We start from the raw sequence: 15,677 nt of genomic DNA on the forward strand, positions 1-15,677 counted from the left end.
GTCTACAATCTCTTGATAAATCTGTCTCCTATTCTTCTCCCAGTTTCTGTCTTGATCAGTGTCTGCAGGTTTTGATTAATAATTCTGATACGCGAAAGCTCATATGAGAAAATTACTCGTACAACAATGGTACCATGACGGAATTGCTTCATCACTCTTGTGATGACCTTCATACAACTGTTGCAGTCTGTTTGTTTCTTTAAATCTTCTCTCTCTCTAGTTTCGCTCCGTTGCTTGTTGTTCAAATATAGCTTGAAATAAACTAATTCTTCCCGAAATTTCCAAAGGATAACTTCTGCAAACGTGACTCCAAACGACACGCCCCTCTCGCCCTCAGTTCCTACTTTCAGCTGTGTACTCCCACTCTTCTCTCCTCACTTTACCATCCAACGATTACCACAAAAGAAGAAACATCCATTCCACAAAGACAACACTCATTTCTCCGCTAACAACCTACCATGTCTTTTCTCTCCATATCTCTTTAGGCTCCCGTCATCAACTGTGTCTTCCTCCTCGATAAAATTACAAGAATAATTTTTAATCTATTGGACAATTACACTGCCTACCACATGGATATTACATGATATACATATTAATTTGACACGAAGCATAACAAAACACTTATTTGGGGATTACATTTGATTAGTTTATATTTATGTTTGTGCTACAGTTTAGAATTTGTACACATGGCGAATCACCTAAAACTACGGGAAATGGAAAGTGCTATTGATGTGCGGTTTTCAGAGAAGGGATTGGTAGTCAGGAGCTCGTATTTGTAGCCAATGAACAGACTGTAACAGTGCCTTTGAGAGTTCCCCACAGAAAAACATTTACAGGCGTCAAACCCAACCCAACGATCTGGAAACAAATCGTGAAGACGTGATATAGTACTTAGAGCACAGTGGGCTAAACAGCCATCATGTTGGTACCACAGGTTCCTCATTGTCTGCAGAGGAACGTCTTCTAGCATCTGTGGAAATTGATCTGTTAGGACGCTGCTGGCCGGTGTGGCCGAGCGGTTCTAGGCGCTGCAGTCTAGAACCGCGCGACCGCTACGGTCGCAGGTTCTAATCTTGCCTAGGGCATGGATGTGTTTGATGTCCTTAGGCTAGTTAGGTTTAAGTAGTTCTAAGTTCTAGGGGACTGATGACCTCAGAAGTTAAGTCCCATAGTGCTGAGAACCATTTGAACCATTTTTTGTTAGGACGCTGCGACGCTTGTGCGCGTTGAGTGTCCCGTCGCTGAAAAATGGGTCTGTGAGCTGATGGTTCACTGTCCGACAGCACGCGTTTACACACCACGGACGCTGACGTTCCACGTGACAAAGCCAACAGACCAACTGTTTTGGCGGTTTATGTGGCCGTAAATCTGGAGTATCCCGTCTTAATGCCCATGTACAGATTCCACACATAGGCGCGTTACAGCCACCTACACGTAACAGATGCACTTACGCACGCAGCTCTCGTTCTCAGCGATTGAGAGGTGCCTGAGGACGCGAAGAACAGGAAGCTTTCCTATTACCGGTTAAACCTGCACTTCGGGGTCTCAAGGCCATTCAAACCTTAGAACTCTACTTTACTTTTTTGTATATTCTCTGGAATGACGCAATTACTTTACGCAGTTGTTATGACGCGAGAGACAAAGGGAGGGAGAGAGACAGAGAGAGAGAGAGAGAGAGAGAGAGAGAGAGAGAGAGAGAGAGTTCTTTCAGAGCCGAGACCGATGTTTTCACTTTGTTCCAGGTGCCACTGGCACTCGAGGGATTCGAGAGATTTTCCATGAAGATACTACGGGACAACTTGAAAAGCGGGAGACGGCTAGTGACGGAGGAGCATGGAAACTTCACCCTGGTCGTTGCTTCGGGGGTCGTCGGCACGCTGGTCTCTGACAGTGGAGAAAGGATCAAACTACTCCCACAGGGAGATGTACGTATACCTCTTGATTGGCAACGTTCGACATAGCAGAAGCAGAGAGAACCGAACGTAATAGCGCCTTTGTTGGGACTGGACTCTTATTTGAGTATGGCAAAATTAAAAATACCAGTGTAGCCTCTTTATTGAGGCCTCTAGGTGGGTATGACCTGACGATTTTATGTTAACGAAGCCTACGACGGTTCCTCTTCCCGTCTGACGTGCTACTTTAGGTCTGAAACCTTACCCTCTCCCTTTCCAGACGCTAAGCCGTGTCAGAATATGTTCCACTTCTTCGCGACTTTACTTTCGTAACTAATTATTTTGACCTTGGCTAAATTATATTGACCCCACCCCCTCCCGGTTAAGATGAGTCTCGGAGGACTAGTATCGAGGGATAAGAAAACATGCTGCAATACGCTGAAGAGACATTACAGGCGTACATGGAACAAGGCATCATGGATAGGAAGAAAAATTACTTATGGTGTCCATTCCACCTTTCCTGTTGCCAGTGACTTTGCAACCGTCCAATATCTCTGTGCAGAAATTTGTCTGAGGACCAGTTAGACGACGATCATCTTGGCTTTAGGAAAGGTAAAGGCACTAGACAGGCAGTTCTGACGTTGCTGTTGATAATGGAAACAAGACTGAAGAAAAGTCAAAAAGCGGTGCAAGATGTTCGAAATTCTGAGAAAAATAGGGGTAAGCTATATGGAAAGGCAGGTGACATATGATACGTACAAGAACAAAAAGAGACCAATAAGACTGGAAGAGCAAGAACACGGATTAAAACGGCATGAGTCAGGGATGTAGTATTTCGCCCCTACTGTTCAATTTATACACCGAGGAAGCAATCAAAAAAAAAAAAGATCAAGAATGGTAATAAAACTTAGAATGAAAGGATATCAGTGACGTGATTAACTTAAGACATTGGTATCTTTAGTGAAACTGTAGATGAATCGCACAATGTACTGAATGGAATGAACCGTCTGGTGACTAGAGAATTTGGATTGAGAGTAAATCGAAGAAAGACGATTGGATGAGAGGTAACAGAAATGAAAAAAGTGAGAAATTTAATATCAGGATTGGTGGTACGGAGTATATGAAGTTAAGGAATTCTGCTATGTAAGCAGCAAAATAAACCATGATGGAAGGAGTAAGGAGAACATAAAAAGCAGACTAGCAGTGCCAACAAGTGAACTCCTAGCCAACAGAAGCCTACTACACTACTGGCCATTAAACGGGTATTCATTGGACAAATATATTATACTAGAACTGACATGTGATTACATTTTCACGCAATTTGGGTGCACAGATCCTGAGAAATCAGTACCCAGAACAACCACCTCTGGCCGTAATAACGGCCTTGATACGCCTGGGCATTGAGTCAAACAGAGCTTGGATGGTGTGTACAGGTACAGCTGCCCATGCAGCTTCAACACGATACCACAGTTCATCAAGAGTAGTGACTGGCGTATTGTGACGAGCCAGTTGCTCCACCACCATTGACCAGACGTTTTCGATTGGTGAGACATTTGGAGAATGTGTTTGCCAGGGCAGCAGTCGAAAATTTTCTGTATCCAGAAAGGCCCGTACAGGACCTGCAAAATGCTGTCGTACATTATCCTGCTGAAATGTAGGGTTTCGCACTGATCGAATGAAGGGTAGAGCCATCTGAAATGTAACGTCCACTGTTCAATGTGCCGTCAATGCGAACAAGAGGTGACCGAGACGTGTAACCAATGGCACCCCACACCATCACGCCGGGTGATACGCCAGTACGGCGATGACGAATACGCGCTTCCAATGTCCGTTCACCGCGATGTCGCCAAACACGGATGCGACCATGATGCTGTAAACAGAATCTGGATTCATCCGAAAAAATGACGTTTTACCATTCGTGCACCCAGGTTCATCGTTGAGTACACCATCGCAGGCGCTTCTGTCTGATGCAGCGTCAAGGGTAACCGCAGTCATGGTCTCCGAGCTGATAGTCCATGCTGCCGCAAACGTCATCGAACTGTTCGTGCAGATGGTTGTTGTCTTGCAGACGTCCCCATCTGTTGACTCAGCGATCGAGACGTGGCTGCACGATCCTTTACAGCCATGCGGGTAAGATGCCTGTCATCTCGACTGCTAGTGATACATGGGAGTTGGGATCCAGCACGGCGCTTCGTATTACCCTCCTGAACCCGCCGATTCCAGATTCTGCTAACAGTCATTGGACCTCGACCAACGCGAGCAGCAACGTCACGATACGATAAACCGCAATCGCGATAGGCTACAATCCTACCTTTATCAAAGTCGGAAACGTGATGGTACGTGTTTCTCCTCCTTACACGAGGTATCACAACAACGTTTCACCAGGCAACACCGGTCAACTGCTGTTTGTGTATGAGAAATGGGTTGGAAACTTTCCTCATGTCAGTACGTTGTAGGTGTCGTCACCGGCGCCAACCTTGTGTGAATGCTCTGGAAAGCTAATCATTTGCATATCACAGCATCTTCTTCCTGTCGGTTAAATTTCGCGTCTGTAGCACGTCATCTTCGTGGTGTAGCACTTTTAATGGCTAGTAGTGTACTATCAAACGTAGGTCTTAATTTAGGAAAGAAATTTCCGAGCATGTACATTCAGAGCACAGCGTTATAAGGTACTGAAACATGGACTGTGGGAAAATCGAAACAGAAGAGAATAAAAGCATCTAAGGTGTGGTGCTACAGAATAATGTTGAAAATCAGGTGGCCTGACAAGCTAAGGAATGAGGAGGTTCTTTGCAAAATCAACGAGGATGGGAATATATGGAAACCACTGGCAATAAGAAGGGACAGGATGACAATACATCTGTTAAGGCATCAGAAGATAACTTCCACCGCGCGGAGTGGCCGTGCGGTTTGAGGCGCCATGTCACGTATTGCGCGGCCCCTCCCGCCGTAGATTCGAGTCCTCCCTCGGGCTTGGGTGTGTGTGTGTGTTGTCCTTAGCATAAGTTAGTTTAAATTAGTTTAAGTAGTGTGTAAGTCAGCAGTTTGGTCCCTTAGGAATTCACACAGGTTTGAACATTTGATAACTTCCATATTACTATTACTATAGAGGGTAAAAACTACACTCCTGGAAATTGAAATAAGAACACCGTGAATTCATTGTCCCAGGAAGGGGAAACTTTATTGACACATTCCTGGGGTCAGATACATCACATGATCACACTGACAGAACCACAGGCACATAGACACAGGCAACAGAGCATGCACATTGTTGGCACTAGTACAGTGTATATCCACCTTTCGCAGCAATGCAGGCTGCTATTCTCCCATGGAACCGATCGTAGAGATGCTGGATGTAGTCCTGTGGAACGGCTTGCCATGCCATTTCCACCTGGCGCCTCAGTTGGACCAGCGTTCGTGCTGGACGTGCAGACCGCGTGAGCCGACTCTTCATCCAGTCCCAAACATGCTCAATGGGGGACAGATCCGGAGATCTTGCTGGCCAGGGTAGTTGACTTACACCTTCTAGAGCACGTTGGGTGGCACGGGATACATGCGGACGTGCATTGTCCTGTTGGAACAGCAAGTTCCCTTGCCGGTCTAGGAATGGTAGACCGATGGGTTCGATGGAGATTTGGATGTACCGTGCACTATTCAGTGTCCCCTCGACGATCACCAGTGGTGTACGGCCAGTGTAGGAGATCGCTCCCCACACCATGATGCCGGGTGTTGGCCCTGTGTGCCTCGATCGTATGCAGTCCTGATTGTGGCGCTCACCTGCACGGCGCCAAACACGCACACGACCATCATTGGCACCAAGGCAGAAGCGACTCTCATCGCTGAAGACGACACGTCTCCATTCGTCCCTCCATTCACGCCTGTCGCGACACCACTGGAGGCGGGCTGCACGATGTTGGGGCGTGAGCGGAAGACGGCCTAACGGTGTGCGGGACCGTAGCCCAGCTTCATGGAGACGGTTGCGAATGGTCCTCGCCGATACCCCAGGAGCAACAGTGTCCCTAATTTGCTGGGAAGTGGCGGTGCGGTCCCCTACGGCACTGCGTAGGATCCTACGGTCTTGGCGTGCATCCGTGCGTCGCTGCGGTCCGGTCCCAGGTCGACGGGCACGTGCACCTTCCACCGACCACTGGCGACAACATCGATGTACTGTGGAGACCTCACGCCCCACGTGTTGAGCAATTCGGCGGTACGTCCACCCGGCCTCCCGCATGCCCACTATACGCCCTCGCTCAAAGACCGTCAACTGCAGATACGGTTCACGTCCACGCTGTCGCGGCATGCTACCAGTGTTAAAGACTGCGATGGAGCTCCGTATGCCACGGCAAACTGGCTGACACTGACGGCGGCGGTGCACAAATGCTGCGCAGCTAGCGCCATTCGACGGCCAACACCGCGGTTCCTGGTGTGTCCGCTGTACCGTGCGTGTGATCATTGCTTGTACAGCCCTCTCGCAGTGTCCGGAGCAAGTATGGTGGGTCTGACACACCGGTGTCAATGTGTTCTTTTTTCCATTTCCAGGAGTGTATATAGCAAGACAGAGATTGGAATACATCCAGCAAATAATTGAGGACGTAGGGTGCAATTGCTAGTATGAGATGCAAAGTTTGGCTCAGGAGAGGAATTCGCAATGGGCCGCATTAAACCAATCAGAAGACTGATGCATAAAAAAACAAAAAACCAGTAACGATTCTTCCACTGCCCTCTGCATCAACCTTGCTATACATCCTTCTCCAGACGTCTCATACTAACATACTCCGTTTGTCCTGTTCTTGTACCGAACCCAAAACCAAGAATGATACAACAATCGTCTATCAATCACTAGTAGGAAGAGGTATCTGAACATTTCTTTACTCACCAGTAGGGACGTAAGGAGGTGAATTTAGTCTCTTACAAAGGGAACCAAACTGTTTATCCCACGGTGTTCTCGTCACCTTCTCACGGCGTAGAGTGCTGTTAGGTGTACATCATTTATGAAGTTCACATTTCAGAGCGGTTCTACACCTACAGTTCGACACCAACGAAAATATGTGCTGAACATGTCCAATCACGTGGTCATAAGGAAGAGTGCGCATGTTTAGGATAGTTCATGAAGAATTTTCTTACATTAAAATTATTCTTGGAACTATACAATTGTCAAAAAAATCTTTCAATAAATCTTATACCTGGCCACGCGTTGCAGTGGCTCAGTCTGGTTAAATGGAAAAGAAAAAAAAAGGATAGCGCACTCCCTAATATGAATGGGAACTAGAGATACGTCTTAGTCTTCTTCTCCCTCTTGTCTCCGTCTCCTCCTCCCTCTCTCTTAGCTTATGTCTTACTCCTTCCATCACCTCTCCCTCTGCTTCACCGTACGAGTACCGCGCCTGGTGACAAGTCGTGACACTAACACAACTAACAAAGAAAATCCTACTGTGCACAGCATTCCTATAAATTTGGGTACCCGTAACGTAAGTAGTTTTACGTCTACACATGTTCAAGTAGTAAAGTTATGTGTAACCTCCCATGTAGGCAACTTCTCGATTCAGAGTTACGGGATAATAATGTCGCTATTTTCCTATGTAAGGTTATGAATGTTTGACCTGTTCTGTGTCTATTGAAAAGGATGCCCATTGGGGGCAGCTGCCCTGGTGAAAGTGGGCCTGTAACAACAGGGGCCCTGATTTTTATGTCCTAAAATACTTGGTAAATTAGCCCTAAAATGATCTGAAGATACCGATAATGTGACGTAAAAATCACATGAAACACATGTAACGTGTGTTATAAAATGTACTAAATTAACGTTTATCTTTATAAGAAGTTAGACCTGAAATCACAAAAAGATTAATTTATTTAAAATGAATGTATCTCTTATTTTTGTGTCAGTGTCAATACATTCAGTATAATTGTAAACAGTCCGCATCCATTGCTCGTTACCTTTATACGATTAAATGTAGAAAAAGCTAATAAAGAAATTTCTGAAGTTCACTCTGGCGTGCCTCCTACCATAAATAACCTAGAAATGTCCCCCACAAAAAATCCCAGTTCCATGTTCTATCGTTTGTTTCTCCTCTGTTTCACTTTTAACGCGTCCACCTTCTATCTTCATGTACACAACAATATCACAAGTGTATCATATTTTGGACCAGCTGCATCATATTTAAGAATTACAGTCCAAAACTGGTACCCAGTTATTATTTTCTTAGTCTACATGTTTAACTTTAAAGGGTCAAATACAGTCATTTTGAAGTAGTTATACTATCTAACATTGAAAATTGTTGTTCTTGAAGTTATTCTTTTTCTTTCAAATCTAAGAACAAATTTTGAATCATAGTTCGGTCACCGTACCGTACCTCATAAACTACTTAAAACCGAGAGTGAGGTAATCGAAAAGTATAAATTGTATTAATTCAAAAAAACATGGACCCGGCCAGGACATATGATGCCATCGAAAAAAATAAAAAAATTAAGAACAAAGAATGACGATTCCCTGAAGATTTTATTGACTCCATAACAACCTCACAAAAATGATAATTTCACGATAAGAAAGATAGCGGAAAGAGAACGTATTAACTCGACTGTCTGTCAATATATCGATTGCGTGTTGTAACTTGTGTGGTTTTCCAACTCATGACTCATGACGGACATTATGGCGGATTCTTTACCAGTCCGTTCACCAATTTGAAGACATTTGACGAATCAGCAAAAATTCATATGAATTCCGAATGTATTTAAGATGTGGTTGAAAAGTTAAATAATTTTGTTAATGTTACACTACTGGCCATTAAAATTGCTACACCATGAAGGAATGCAGATGATAAACGGGTTTTTATTGGACAAATAAATTATACTAGAACTGACATGTTATTACATTTTCACGCAATTTGGGTGCATAGATCCTGAGAAATCAGTACCCAGAACAACCACCTCTGGCCGTAATAACGGCCTTGATACGCCTGAGCATTGAGTCAAACAGAGCTTGGATGGCGTGCACAGGTACAGCTGCCCATGCAGCTTCAACACGATATCACAGTTCATCAAGAGTAGTGACTGGCGTATTGTGACGAGCCAGTTGCTCGGTCACCATTGACAGACGTTTTCAATTGGTGAGATATCTGGAGAATGTGCCGGCCAGGGCAGCTGTCGAACAATTTCTGTATCCAGAAAGGCCTGTACAGGACCTGCAACATGCTGTCGTGCATTATCCTGCTGAAATGTAGGGTTTCGCACGGTACGAATGAAGGGTAGAGCGCCGGCCAGAATGGCCGAGAGCTTCTAGGCGCTACAGTCTGGAACCACGCGACCGCTACGGTCGCAGCTTCGAATCCTGCCTCGAGCATGGATGTGTGTGATGTCCTTAGGTTAGTTAGGTTTAAGTAGTTCTAAGTTCTAGGGGACAGATGACCTCAGAAGTTAAGTCCCATAGTCCTCAGAGCCATTTGAACCATTTTTTTTGAAGGGTAGAGCCACGGGTCGTAACACATCTGAAATGTAACGTACACTGTTCAAAGTTGTAACGTACACTGTTCAAAGTGCCATCAATGCGATCAAGAGGTGACCGAGATATGTAACCAATGGCACCCGATACCATCACGCCGGGTGATACGCCAGTATGGCGATGACGAATACACGCTTCCACTGTGCGTTCAGCGCGATGTCGCCAAACACGGATGCGACCACCATGATTCTGTAAACAGAACCAGTATTCATCCGAAAAAATGACGTTTTGCCATTCGTGCACCCAGGTTCGTCGTTGAGTACACCATCGCAGGCGCTCCTGTCTGTGATGCAGCGTCAAGGGTAACCGCAGCCATGGTCTCCGAGCTGATAGTCCATGCTGCTGCAAACGTCATCGAACTGTTCGTGCAGATGGTTGTTGTCTTGCAAACGTCCCCATCTGTTGACTCAGCGATCGAGACGTGGCTGCACGATCCGTTACAGCCATGCGGATAAGATGCCTGTCATCTCGACTGCTAATGATACGAGGCTTTTGTGATCCAGCACGGCGTTCCGTATTACCCTCCTGAACGCACCGATTCCAGATTCTGCTAACAGTCATTGGATCTCGACCAACGCGAGCAGCAATGTCACGATATGATAAATGGCATATCACAGCATCTTCTTCCTGTCGGTTAAATTTCGCGTCTGTAGCACGTCATCTTCGTGGTGTAGCAATTTTAATGGCCAGTAGTATAAGAATGCAGAACTTGTCTTACGAAATTAGTACAAACTAATCGCACTAAGTTAATATCAGTAGTTTCTGAAGTGTTGACAGAAGAGCCAACACCGTGTTGCAGAGTTGAGTCTAAGAAATAAAGTAGGTAGTTGCTTGAATACTTAACTTTAATCCATAATTGGAGAACATCGCTCTTGTTGATACATTCATAACAATCAATATAAACTGGTAATGGCGCCTTGCTAGGTCGTAGCAAATGACGTAGCTGAAGGCTATGCTAACTATCGTCTCGGCAAATGAGAGCGTATTTGTCAGTGTAGCATCGCTAGCAAAGTCGGCTGTACAACTGGGCGAGTGCTAGTAAGTCTCTCTAGACCTGCCGTGTGGCGGCGCTCGGTCTGCAATCACTGACAGTGGCGACACGCGGGTCCGACGTATACTAATGGACCGGGGCCGATTTAAAGGCTACCACCTAGCAAGTGTGGTGTCTGGCGGTGACACCACAGTTTCTTGCGTATTTTTGTGCGTTACGTGAATTGTCTTTATAGCAACTACAAATTCAAATGCTTTTTTTCATAGGGTATTGCAGTTAAGAGCAGTCAGGTGACGAAACATTGAGGAACAGTTTGAAAGTGCCCCTAACAATGCCACATGTTTCTCATAGAACCCGAAGTCATTTAGATTCTGAAAGAAACTGTACAGTTTTATAGGAATTACCCGGAACACGGTGTAGATGCCACATAAGCCGATTCTAAAATCGATGTCGAAGCATGTGTCAGTGGTTCATAAGCGAAAAATGTAGGGCATGTTATCCATCCGAAAATTTTAATGGCAGGGAAAACACAAAATCTGGGAATTTAAAAACTCTTTTACTGCATTTATACTGATAGCTTGTTTATGTTAATAGCACTGACCAGGTATTACAATTATATCGTAGAATACAATAGGAGAAAATGAAGAGAACGTGATAACGTCCCCAAAATTTGTGAGTCACATTTGCTCCCGTACTGAAGTACCATAAAAACCTGAGGGCGCCCCTGTGTGTGCGCACTCACACATGACAAGTGCAGTCTTTCGTGATCTATTGCAACACAACGTTATAACTGAACTGGTTTCTAAACAAATTTATGTCATCAAAGAGATTGTGTACGTAGTCGTCAATGTCAACTGTGGTCTTTGATTACTATATTAACGTACTGACTCAAATGAACAAGTCTTTAAAAAATGTTGTGTTATTAAAGATACACGAATTGTGATGGAGAGATTTAACACTTCTGTTTCAAGACATGTTTTTCGTACTTGAGTTATACAGCGATGCAAAGTATTCCAATGTGAGACGTACTTAACTTTTTCTGTAACTGTTAAATAATCTTGAGTGCTGGTAACGTATCACTAACGCAAAACTTTACCCCTTGAATTGTTTTAATCAACTGGGTTGGTAATCGTCTTTACAGAACGGTCGCGTCTTATGATTGTAAATCTGCTGTTAATTTCTTTCGGTGAAAACCAACGATGTTTCTTACCTTGCACTGGCGATGCTCAACCGCCTCTGATCGCCGTGAAATAGGCCCGTGGACGCCAGCTCTGCAGAGTACCGTGTGTCTGTATGCGGCTTCAGTTCAGACGTTGAAAATTATATTAAAAAAATATTATCCTCCAAAATAGGTGCACCAAAAATAATTTTGCGGCATAAAAACGCGAAACCACTTCATGTATGGTATGGAGTGGCAATTCTCTGGGTTATATTCCGAATATACAGTATTCTGAGTTCAACAATACACAACCAAGCAACAATTTATTTAGCTGGCACATCGTCATTTACTCAAGCTTTAACTGTCGAAGTTAATCTGTGTTTGCTCCTCACAATAAATGCTCTTGTAAAAATTACACTGTTTCAAGATTAGCTGCCCTGGTACAAGGATCGCGCAATTCTCACTTCTGTTCACTCGGTCTACATTTCCGCAGTAGTTCACTCTCTCTTCACTTATCTCAAGTCAAAATAAGTTATTATTTACTCCATACACAGCACTGCTATTGTTCTATGCACTTGCGCATTTTTGTCGAAAATCGCTCAGTTTTCGTTCATTCAATGTTTAGACTTTCGTTGATCTTCTATCGTCCTCTGCTCCGATCTTAAGGTTGCGAAATTTTCCGCGGAGAAGAGTGCCTGACGAGGGGGAAGACGAAAGAGAGAAGACAGAAGAACTAATATGTATCGGCGCAGAAGACATGTTAAGAAGTTCGATGTAGAAGACGACAGAAGAGCGAAGAATTCCAGGCATCAAAAGGATGAGAACTGAGTTGTTTTCGACAAAGATGCGCGAGTGTACAGAACAATAGCGGCTACTGTGTGTGGAGTAAATAATAACTAGTTTTGACTCAAAGAACTGAAGAGATAGTGAAATAGAGGAGAATTTTAACCATTTTCAGAATGTTTTATGACAATTTTATTTGACGGTCATGACAGGATGCTGTTGTTATAACAAAAATCACTTTTTTTGCAGCAATCTTTGGAAAACAATCGGACATGGGTGGCATCAGTAACGAATACTACAGTGGAAAGAGATCAAATGGAGAGATGAGCACCAATGATAGCTTAAACTATTTGAATCAACTTGGATTCATCCACAAACCATTTTCCTCGCATTCATATGGATGTGCGAGATCAGCGCCTCCACGTCCGCTGGTAGTTCACTGACCGGTCTCACGTTTATAAATACTGAATGACGTAGTTTGGCTTCAGCTGTTCATGTCGACGCAGACTGAGCAGTCTGGAGAAAGTGCTTGGAAACCGTGCCCCCTCTACTCAATCACATTCCTTTGCTACACTTAGCTCTCTCTCTCTCCCTTTCCATCCCTCTCTCCCAATAGACAAACCATCCTTCCTGATTCCAACAATGACGTCTGGTGCCCTCAACGATCATCAGTGTGCTGCGTCGAGTTGTCAGCTGTAACTGTGCTGTGGGCTTTACCTCACTGGATTCCTTCCACTTTCTTAATTGAACTTCACTACACTCATTCATTAAATAGCACACAGAAAAAACTAAGACAACAAAATTGTAAAACTCTTTCTCCGAAACATGTTCTCTTAAGAATTCGTCCATAAAGGCGCCTATTTATTTGATTTTTTCGTTTGTCGGTTGCATTCGTTTGCCTGGTGGCTTTTTAACTCGTTGTTTTGGTACATCCATTGTTACTTTATCTTGGCTGTGAGTACCTTCTGCTGCTTGATTCCGCTTCCAGATCAATGAACGCATGGATTCTAGTGCTCGTTGCTGACATTACATTTTTCATCATTCATAAGTTCAGCTACAAACAACAAACAACCCAGAGTACTGCATGTCAATGATGTCTTGTCCCTTCTGATGTATCCAGGTGATTATTAAACTTTCTGCTTGTACTGATCTCTTGTCTTTAGTGTTACTTGCTTCAGTCTGTACTTCTCTCTACTGTTCCTGATGTGTTGGTAAATGTGCCAACACCTTGTAGATATAGGAGGCCGAAATGCACGCTATCTAACGCAGACGGGCGTGAATTCTGGAACAGGATAAGTATTGAATGCTAATAAGAAAAGTATGCAGCTCCTCGAATACTTAACTTTTATTTATCCTTGTGGTATATCGCTCTTGATAATACAAATAAGACTATCTTCAGATACGGTTAATGGCGCCTTGCTAGGTCGTAGCCATGGACTTAGCTGAAGGCTATTCTAACTGTCTCTCGGCAAATGAGAGAAAGGCTTCGTCAGTGTAGTCGCTAGCAATGTCGTCGTACAACTGGGGCGAGTGCAAGTCCGTATCTCGAGACCTGCCTTGTGGTGGCGCTCGGTCTGCGATCATACAGTGGCGACACGCGGGTCCGACATGTACTAGTGGACCGCGGCTGATTTAAGCTACCACCTAGCAAGTGTGGTGTCTGGCGGTGACACCACATTTCCTTCTCCTTTTTATCGACTTTCTTCCCTTCATCTTCTTCCTTCACTTTGTCTTCTTTGTTTCCTGTATTATCTTCACCTTCCTTCTTCTCAATCTTCCGTCTTCCGTTCTTCGTCTTCCTTCATCTCTTCTTATTTTTGTCTTTCCTCTTCTTTCCTTCCTCTTTGTCTTCTTTCTCTTCTTATGTCTCTTCATTTTTGTTCTCTGGTTCTTATTTTCTGCGATCTGCTTCCATCGTTGATGGGTTGGTGGGACTGTGGGGAATGCTGTTGTATGGTTAACTGCAAAAAAGAGAATGACACACATACCCACAACTCGCTTTTCGCGTGGCTCGATTTTATTAGCAGTAAGTGGGTAAGCACTCGCCACGTGCGAATGGACCTCACAGATGTCTATGGAAACATGGCGGGTAGCTGCGACACAACCAGAAATCTCCATTTAAACTGGATGTCGAAATTAAGCTGTCCACATTGGCCAAAGATCCTCTAACGCCTTGACTTGTCCAACTAAAGCATGGCGACCATGAACTAAAATGCGAAACAAAATGGCCACCTGCCAAAAGCTCGAATAACCGTCTTTTGCTCCTCGGGCCGCTGGGAGATGTGCAGGAAGAGAATCAGTGAGGTTGTGGAAGGTACAAACAGGGATGTGGAGCCATGAGGACTCCAGAGCCGTCGTCAGCTGCGCTAGATTTCATGGTTGAAGATCCATGTCGCAAGCAGAACAATCTAGGTGGCCTTGGATTCTCATCCGGGTTTAAATCCGAGGGGGTTTGGTGGCCAGGGTATACGATGAAATCCTGTTTCTCCCACAATGACGCACTTAAACTGCGATCTCTGCGATAAATCGCGTTGTATTGCTGTTACATACTATAATGACGAGGAAAAACAAATGTAGGTGTGGACACGTTCCCCCAGGATAGATGGATACTTGATCCATTGTGCCTTCCAGAATGACGAACTCACCCAGGGGATGCCACGAAAACATTCCCCAGACCATAACGCTGCTTGCTCCGGCCTGGCCCCTTCCAATGATTGTTACGGGATTGTACACGCCAAAAGCCATCTGTTCGATAGAGCGAAGACGTGATTTATCTGAAAATGCCAGCTGTCGCCACTCAGAAAACGTCTAGTTGCGCTACTGTGCAAATTTCAGCCTTCGTCGCTGGTGAACAGCAGTCAGCATCAGTGCACATACCAGGCGCCTGCCGCGAAGATCCATACGCACCAACTTCCGCTGAACGGTCATTGAGGACACACTGTTGGTAGCCCCTTTGTTCATCTGGGCGGTCAGTTGCTCAACAGTTGCATGTATATTCACCGGTACACATCCCCGCAGCCGTCGTTCACTTCTTTCACCTACCGCCTATGATGCATCACATTAGTCCTGGCGCCAGTTTTGGATAGTGCTATTTTACCACACACGGTATACTTTAGCGGTGGTTGTGGTGTCACCGCCAGACACCACACTTGCTAGGTGGTAGCCTTTAAATCGGCCGCGGTCCGTTAGTATACGTCGGACCCGCGTGTCGCCACTATCAGTGATTGCAGACCGAGCGCCGCCACACGGCAGGTCTAGAGAGACTTCCTAGCACTCGCCCCAGTTGTACAGCCGACTTTGCTAGCGATGGTTCACTGGCAAAATACGCTCTCATTTGCCGAGACGATAGTTAGCATA

The 15,677-nt window shown here is 44.9% G+C and overlaps 1 protein-coding gene across 1 annotated transcript in view; it reads left to right on the top strand.

Moving 5' to 3' along the window:
* Positions 1 to 15,677, top strand: part of LOC124594588 — a 265,908-nt gene that overhangs the window by 88,832 nt on the left and 161,399 nt on the right. Inside the window, exon 7 of the mRNA XM_047132961.1 lies at positions 1,743 to 1,925. Within this exon, the coding sequence (XP_046988917.1) occupies positions 1,743 to 1,925 (183 nt within the window). The remainder of the gene's footprint in view (positions 1 to 1,742; positions 1,926 to 15,677) is intronic.

The sequence above is a fragment of the Schistocerca americana genome, chromosome 2, assembly GCF_021461395.2.
Source record: "Schistocerca americana isolate TAMUIC-IGC-003095 chromosome 2, iqSchAmer2.1, whole genome shotgun sequence".
NCBI lineage: Eukaryota > Metazoa > Arthropoda > Insecta > Orthoptera > Acrididae > Schistocerca > Schistocerca americana.